The sequence below is a fragment of the Sinocyclocheilus grahami genome, unplaced genomic scaffold (genome assembly GCF_001515645.1).
Source record: "Sinocyclocheilus grahami isolate Dianchi unplaced genomic scaffold, SAMN03320097.WGS_v1.1 scaffold100.1, whole genome shotgun sequence".
NCBI lineage: Eukaryota > Metazoa > Chordata > Actinopteri > Cypriniformes > Cyprinidae > Sinocyclocheilus > Sinocyclocheilus grahami.
In genome coordinates this window covers 645,018-653,885 of record NW_015505279.1, presented here as the reverse complement: position 1 = coordinate 653,885, position 8,868 = coordinate 645,018, and the positions used below count along the sequence as shown (strand labels likewise).

The window sequence follows — 8,868 nt, the reverse complement described above, 5'->3', positions numbered from 1 at the left end:
TTTTTTTTTTTTTTTTTTTTTTTTTCCCCCCCCCCCCCCTTTGTGTGTGAGCAGAAGGAGCCACGGCGGCGCAGTTACAACAGCACTCTGACGATTCCTCATGTCGTGAAGCCTGTGGAGGAAATCACTCGGGCTGAACTGGACAACATCTGCGTCAACGTCAGAGAGAAGATTTACAACCGGGCCACCGTAAGTCTCCTTCAGCATGAAGCTTTTACTATCACAGCACCGGTTCAATACTCAAGCCTTCATTTCTCAGCTTGTTTGAAGCGCTGCAGACTCTTCATGAGCGTGTGGGCTGTGCTTCTGTCCATCAGGGTTCCACCTGCCATCAGTGTCGACAAAAAACAACTGACACCAAGACCAACTGCCGCAACCCAGAATGCGTGGGTGTTCGCGGGCAGTTCTGCGGGCCTTGTCTTAAGAACCGTTATGGAGAAGATGTCCGTGATGCTCTCCTGAACCCGGTTAGTGACATTTTCCAGTCTTCATGCACATTGTGAAAGCATTAGCACCGGCATATGGGTTATTTTTATCAGAGCAGCTAGCATTTTTCTAAACGATTACATCGTTTTGCTGAGACGTTGTGGTTTTCTTCTTCTAGGAGTGGCTTTGCCCCCCGTGCAGGGGCATCTGTAACTGCAGTTTCTGCCGTGCCAGAGAGGGCCGCTGTGCTACAGGTGTGCTCGTGTACCTGGCCAAGTACCACGGCTATGACAATGTCCACGCTTATCTGAAAAGGTATGTAGCTGTGTTCCAAAAATGTATGGGCTGCCTATCTAGACAGCATTTTAAAGCATCACAGTTGCTGTGTCTGTAGACCACTCACTAAGTGACTGTTGTCAGAACTGTTGTGTCAGTCACTTGGTGGCTTTTGGGTGAATCTATGAAAGCGTGACCTCTGACCTCTCTCCACAGTCTAAAGAAGGAATTGGAGGAAAGTGAATAAGATGGTTGCCATGTTCTGCGGAGTCCAACCATATCATCCTCAAGTGTCTTAATCGTTGTCGTGTGATTCACAGAGCTTCCTTAAACCTGCTGCAGGTTCAATTTGAGTAGACTGTTGTGTTGTCTACATGAAATCCTTAAGTTTGCATTGTTTTAAATGTATCTTTTTTTAAAGGGAATGTTTTTATCTCTATACTGTGTTGGAAAATATAATTGTTGACTGCAATACTTGTTGTCTTTGCTGTTTTTTTACCATGATTTTTCCAATCTGTAAGTTCTCCAGACTCTGTTATAGCTGCGCAATGTACTGCTGTAGTACTTGAATAAAATTTGCGCTTTTTAAGTTCTGTTATCTTTGTGGGAACATGTTCATGTTGTGATTTGATGTTAATGTTTTCCCTGACATCTTCAATAGATGTAATTATTAAAGACATGTACAATCTAAACTGAGCTAATTAATGAATGTCATTTTACAGTACTTTATTTTATTTATTTTTTTTGTAGTCAGGCCGAGCATTAATATTTTATTGGGCAGAAACTGTAAAATCCTAATCTTCATCTAGTAACTCGCAAACAAATTTGTTCTTTTTCTGAGGAAAATGGCAACATTTTGGTAAAACGATGCTGAATTATTCTTGGATTTTACTGGTAGTTTAAAAAAATATATATTAAAATGAAACCAGTTTGCTACCTTTAACAAAAAAAAATTGGTTTCAGACTCAGGACCGTTGTACCACCTTGATATTTTTCACTTTATGAAAACATGTTAATATTTATAGAGGTTTTTATAGACTCACAAAAATGACCTTCAGGAGTTTGAGTTCCCATATTTCCCAAATGAATGGAGTTGCTCCTCTTGCATCTACCACCAGAGCCGCCCTGACAAACATTTGATATTACAGCAGTGAGTCTGCCTCGACATCTATTTCAACAGAAATTCAATCATGAAGGAATATTGCGGTGATTTGAACATGCCCTCAGCTCTTGCCCCTCTGTGCCCCTGTGGGTTAAGAGGGCATAAGTAGGGGGATGGGGGGCTATTACCCCCCCAACCAGTGCCCTGCAGAGGAGAACGGAGTGCTGTGATATACTGCAGTCTGCTCGTATCCCTCATTAGAGAGCTGCTACTAATGGTGTGGAAATAATTAGCAGACTAATGGGAAATCTTATACCTGTGAATCATTTTTCCCTGTTAAAGCTCTTTCACAACCCTCAGCTCACTCGTTCCTTGCTTTTTTCCATCCTCTCATTGAGATCGCCACGGACTTGCTGATTTTCTGATATAAAACCCTGCTTTAATAATACAGCTTTCACATTCATAGCATGGTGTTGTGTGCAAGTACCATGGTACCACCAATTAAGTTTGTGAGTGCTGTATGAAGCTGTGGACAGTGATAGATGCTTTCTCACCCAAAATGTCCACAGTACACGTGACTTTCAGTCTTGCTGAACATCATGAGCTCTTGATCAGTGGTTTCCTGGATGGACTCAGGCAGGGGTGCCTGCAGGATTTCATCTGATGGAAAAAAATTAACTATAAAGTTCAACAGAAGCGCTTTTTACAAATTCAATTCTGAGAGAACTTCATTTTCTTGCACTTCTGTAAGACCTCAGACCACTGAGCGGTATCAGCGCACATAAGCAGAATGACTGTCTCTACACATGCTTTAAACGTTTTAAAACACAAGAATGGCGAAAAGAAACGAAATGGACGAAAGGCATCCATATAGTACGTTCACATTGGAAAACAAACACTTTCGCTGTGAATGGCCGCTTATTCACGTGACACAAAAGTAGGCCTAACTGAATTTTCTCGACGTTACCTCAAAAATTACCTTGTTTCGGTATCCACTTCATCCAGCTCTGTTTGTTATCTTAATACTGTCTGTTTGATACAGAGCGTTTTCCAAATCTTCAATACCTATCTTGCTGGATCTGTCCGCTGCTTTTGACACCAGATCCTCCTGTCAACCCTATTGGCAAAGGGCATCTCCGGAACCGCACTCCAGTGGTTTGAGTCTTACCTCCCAGATAGGTCCTTCAAAGTATCTTGGAGAGGTGCGGTGTCTAAGTCGCAGCATCTAACTACTGGGGTGCCTCAGGGCTCTGTTCTTGGACCACTTCTCTTCTCTCTACATGGCATTACTAGGTTCTGTCATTCAGAAACACGTCTTTTCATATCACTGCTATGCTGATGACACTCAACTCTGCCTCTCATTCCATCCTGATGATCCGGCGATAGCTGCTCGCATCTCATCTTGTCTAACAGACATTTCTGGCTGGATGACGGACCATCACCTTCAACTCAACCTGGCCAAGACAGAACTGCTTGTGGTTCCATCAAACCCATCGTTTCATCACAATTTCACCATGCAGTTAAGCACATCAACCATAACTCCTTCAAAAACAGTCAGAAACCTTGGAGTTATGATTGATGATCAGCTGACTTTCTCAGACCACATTGCTAAAACTGTCCGGTCCTGCAGATTTGCTTTATTCAGCATTTATCAAGACCAGGTCCTTTCTTTCGGAACATGCTTCACAACTCCTTGTTCAAGCTCTTGTTCGCCATTTTTTCTTCTTCTTTTCTGATCCCAGTGGAAGGCTTTTACCAAGGTATCAAAGTCGCAGTACAGTAGCTGTATAACTATGGTATTTTGATGTCAATGCTGGTCTCTTTTGTCAGTGCAGGCTATGTTTCATGCCCATTTCCCCCAGAAGGCTCCGTTTTTAATCCTGAGAGTGAATCTTTTTGGAGCTGCAGGAATCAAACGCTTCAAAAGTATTTATTTGCATAATAAAGATGCACTCGAAAATACTGGTATTAAATACCAATGATCATCCACTTTAGGGTGATGAATATTTAGGGAAATAATTGTTTACGACGCTCGAGCGTCGAGCTGATCTGGTAATCAGGCTATGAAATACAATATTTATTCATTAGAGCGAACTTAATGAGGCCTCGCGGCGCTAATTATGAAAAGCAGCGTAGCGCTAAATGAGCGCGGGAGAGACAGGAGCGCGCGCTTTTCTTACCTGTTTCCCGCGCTGCAGGGTCAGCGGGCGTCACGGAGCTCTGCGTGATTGTGTGTGATGGCCACACTAACGCTGCAGCATTGCAGCACGGACTGGCAGAGGCAGGAGTGCTCGTGACTGCTGTTGTAGCCGTGATTAATAATTATATGTGGAATATTGAGTATTTATTATGAGCCCCTTTTCATTGCGCGTTGTTCAGAAGTGCGCTTCTGTTTGCCTGTTGAGAAGAGAGACCAGAAGAGTGAACTGCTCACACAATCTCTCTATAATAAGATATATATTTCACTTTAATATATTAGGATGCATCTTATGCTCCTTTAGGTTTCACATTAGTGAACACAGAATCCCTGCATACTGCCTTCTATTCAAAGAACACTGCCTTTTAAAAAGTACAACTCTTCATGTTATTAATAATAATAATAATAACCACCATCATCATAAAAATAAGAAATATTTAAAATAATAATTATGTGATTGTTTTCACTGATAAATGTAAACATTTCTTTGAAATAGCAAGCATAATATTATTACTATTTATGCAGTATATAGTATGTTTACTGTGCACAGTTTGCACATTTTCTGTATGGATGCATAAAAGTACTTTTAAAAATGAAAAAACTCTCCCATAATGCAATGAGCTCAACTTTCCATTTGCAGTGTGATTATGAACAAAAGTAATTACAGTCACAATTTTAACCTCTATTTTATTAATGCATATTGTTTCACTTGATGATGATAATAATACTTATTATTATTATTATTGTTGTTGTTGTCTTTCTGGATAATAATAATAATAACTATTATTAATAGTATTAGTTATTATTAATAACTATTATTATTGTTATTACTGTCTGCCTCTCATTCCATCCTGATGATCCGGCGATAGCTGCTCGCATCTCATCTTGTCTAACAGACATTTCTGGCTGGATGACGGACCATCACCTTCAACTCAACCTGGCCAAGACAGAACTGCTTGTGGTTCCATCAAACCCATCGTTTCATCACAATTTCACCATGCAGTTAAGCACATCAACCATAACTCCTTCAAAAACAGTCAGAAACCTTGGAGTTATGATTGATGATCAGCTGACTTTCTCAGACCACATTGCTAAAACTGTCCGGTCCTGCAGATTTGCTTTATTCAGCATTTATCAAGACCAGGTCCTTTCTTTCGGAACATGCTTCACAACTCCTTGTTCAAGCTCTTGTTCGCCATTTTTTCTTCTTCTTTTCTGATCCCAGTGGAAGGCTTTTACCAAGGTATCAAAGTCGCAGTACAGTAGCTGTATAACTATGGTATTTTGATGTCAATGCTGGTCTCTTTTGTCAGTGCAGGCTATGTTTCATGCCCATTTCCCCCAGAAGGCTCCGTTTTTAATCCTGAGAGTGAATCTTTTTGGAGCTGCAGGAATCAAACGCTTCAAAAGTATTTATTTGCATAATAAAGATGCACTCGAAAATACTGGTATTAAATACCAATGATCATCCACTTTAGGGTGATGAATATTTAGGGAAATAATTGTTTACGACGCTCGAGCGTCGAGCTGATCTGGTAATCAGGCTATGAAATACAATATTTATTCATTAGAGCGAACTTAATGAGGCCTCGCGGCGCTAATTATGAAAAGCAGCGTAGCGCTAAATGAGCGCGGGAGAGACAGGAGCGCGCGCTTTTCTTACCTGTTTCCCGCGCTGCAGGGTCAGCGGGCGTCACGGAGCTCTGCGTGATTGTGTGTGATGGCCACACTAACGCTGCAGCATTGCAGCACGGACTGGCAGAGGCAGGAGTGCTCGTGACTGCTGTTGTAGCCGTGATTAATAATTATATGTGGAATATTGAGTATTTATTATGAGCCCCTTTTCATTGCGCGTTGTTCAGAAGTGCGCTTCTGTTTGCCTGTTGAGAAGAGAGACCAGAAGAGTGAACTGCTCACACAATCTCTCTATAATAAGATATATATTTCACTTTAATATATTAGGATGCATCTTATGCTCCTTTAGGTTTCACATTAGTGAACACAGAATCCCTGCATACTGCCTTCTATTCAAAGAACACTGCCTTTTAAAAAGTACAACTCTTCATGTTATTAATAATAATAATAATAATAACCACCATCATCATAAAAATAAGAAATATTTAAAATAATAATTATGTGATTGTTTTCAGTGATAAATGTAAACATTTCTTTGAAATAGCAAGCATAATATTATTACTATTTATGCAGTATATAGTATGTTTACTGTGCACAGTTTGCACATTTTCTGTATGGATGCATAAAAGTACTTTTAAAAATGAAAAAACTCTCCCATAATGCAATGAGCTCAACTTTCCATTTGCAGTGTGATTATGAACAAAAGTAATTACAGTCACAATTTTAACCTCTATTTTATTAATGCATATTGTTTCACTTGATGATGATAATAATACTTATTATTATTATTATTGTTGTTGTTGTCTTTCTGGATAATAATAATAATAACTATTATTAATAGTATTAGTTATTATTAATAACTATTATTATTGTTATTACTGTTGCGCTCTAAAAAATACTGGGTTGAAAAGGGACAAACCCAGCTATTGGGTAGTTTTGACCCAGCAGTTGGGTCAAAACAACCCAGCAGTTGGGTCAAAACAACCCAGCCGCTGGGTCAAAACATCCCAACCGCTGGGTCAAAACAGCCCAACCGCTGGGTCAAAACAGCCCAACCGCTGGGTCAAAACAGCCCAACCGCTGGGTCAAAACATCCCAACCGCTGGGTCAAAACGGCCAAACCGCTGGGTCATAAAAATAAGTTAAAAATCATGACTGATATTAGGCCTACTTCAGGTTCATTTGTCACACTGGAAATGGAAGGTCAGATGCATTGTGGGATATACTGTTCCATGAAGTGTGCTCTGTGGTATACTGCACATTTGAGCAAATGCATTAAGTCATTTGACACCATGCATACATTATCTGCATACTATGCACAATGTGCATAATGGAGACTGCAGTAAGAGTAAGAGCGCTGTAGTAGTCGAGCAGGTCACAGCTCTCTGGACTGGACTGCATGCTGATCGAGGGGGGGCGGGGGGGGCTCTGCGCCTCGGCTCGCTCTCTCGCTCTCTCTCTCTCTCTCTCTCTCTCTCTCTCTCTCTCTCTCTCTCTCTCTCTCTCTCTCTCTCTCTCTCTCTCTCTACACTGTGACATTAAGGCTGTTTGAGAGACTTTGAAAAGCAATTTGAAAAAGTGCCTCACATTTTGAATAAAATCACAGATGTATGTGATAATATATAGATTTAGAAATAAAATAAGATTTAAAAAAACACAATCTAAAATGTTCAACACAATTATATACGGAGCATTACTCAATCATATAGTGCTAAAATATTATAATATTACTGACAACAACTTATAGATAAACAGAAATAAATATACAGAGAGAGCATTTGTTTGAGATTGATCTCAGGTTTGATTAATTCCAGTCTGAGGAGGTGCAGTGCAGTGTTTCTCCTGAAGGGGGAGCTCTGATACAGCAGTCTTCACACCTGTCACACACAGCTGGACTAGCTGGACATTTCAGCTCTTCCATTAGGGTCTGAATTGTGTGAGTGCATAGAAGCCTCATGTTTGTGGTCTACAATTATAGCATCAACCAGGAGGGTTTCGGCCACCAAAGGGGAAATGATATTTTAGGTTAGACTTAGACAGCTTGCTCTGGTCAATGAAAACCCACAATGGTAAACCTTTAGTAAGTTGGATCAAAACACAAAACTTTTATGTAATACAAGACCATATATATATATGTTTTTGTAATGAACTGGAGATTGGTTGGAAATTTTTATCTTAAATTTTCTTTACTTTGCCTTAAAAGGAAGGAAGAAGAACCCCTGATATAATACATAATACACTAAAATGTGATTATTTAAATTATTTGGTTTGCAAACATAATATACAATATATGAAGAAAATAAGACAAAGCATACTTATGGAGTTGTGATTGTCAGATGTTCAATTACATAAAATATCATCATCGGTTTCACAGTAATTAAACTTAGGAAAAGATGACGATTATTATTAATCAATCTGATGTGCTACTGCAGAGAGCTATGTTTTAAGCAAAAGAAGCTTTGTTTTTAGATTCTGAATTAGGGAAAACAAGAGGTAAAATAGTTCAGTTAACCTTCTGAACAACAACGAACTAAAAAACAAACTGCAAGGCTGAAAGATTCTTGCAAATGATAAGTACATTTCTTATGTTTGATTTGTGCATGACTGGCAGAGACTGGCCAGCAGTGTGGAGGTGTGTGGAGTTATGCAGGAGTGTAATGTCCGACCGTAAGAGAGAGCGAGTGCAATGGCCGGGTTTTATTGAGCTCATCCGTTACTCTCTCAGCTGTGATGTGAGGCACTGGTAAGCTTCATTAGTTTTTACCTCATTAATCTGCTCTCTCATAATCTGTAACACACAATTCACCTCAGTTCATTACACCACACGGCCCGTGCCAGAGGCCTTCATTCACATACAAATATACTATTTCATAAGGATTGTTGGAAAACAAACAAGTAAACATTTCATTAATTTAATTTTAATTCAACTCAATTGTTATGAGTATTTAATGATATTTTGTAAACATTTCAATAATTAAAAAATAATACAAATTGATCTAATAATATGAACTTTTAGGCAATATTCTTATGCACTCTCAACAATCTCATTACATTAAAATAAAATTGTATATATATATATATATATATATATATATATTGTCTCATTGCTCTTATTGAAAAACATTTTTATTTTCAAGGATCTTTCATTTAATACCAAACCAAATCCAAAATATCAATGTGTCATTATAAGTGTGTGTGTGCGTGCGTGCGTGTGTGTGTGTGTGTGTGTGTG

General features: G+C 39.2%; 1 protein-coding gene across 1 annotated transcript in view; it reads left to right on the top strand.

The window, feature by feature from the left end:
• Positions 1–1,362, top strand: part of LOC107588247 (cell division cycle-associated protein 7-like) — a 1,878-nt gene extending 516 nt beyond the window's left edge. The window contains exons 2-5 of the mRNA XM_016276278.1: positions 55–189; positions 318–467; positions 605–741; positions 919–1,362. Coding sequence (XP_016131764.1) covers positions 55–189; positions 318–467; positions 605–741; positions 919–949 — 453 coding nt within the window. The 3' untranslated portion in view covers positions 950–1,362. The remainder of the gene's footprint in view (positions 1–54; positions 190–317; positions 468–604; positions 742–918) is intronic.
• Positions 1,363–8,868: the final 7,506 nt, after the last annotated feature.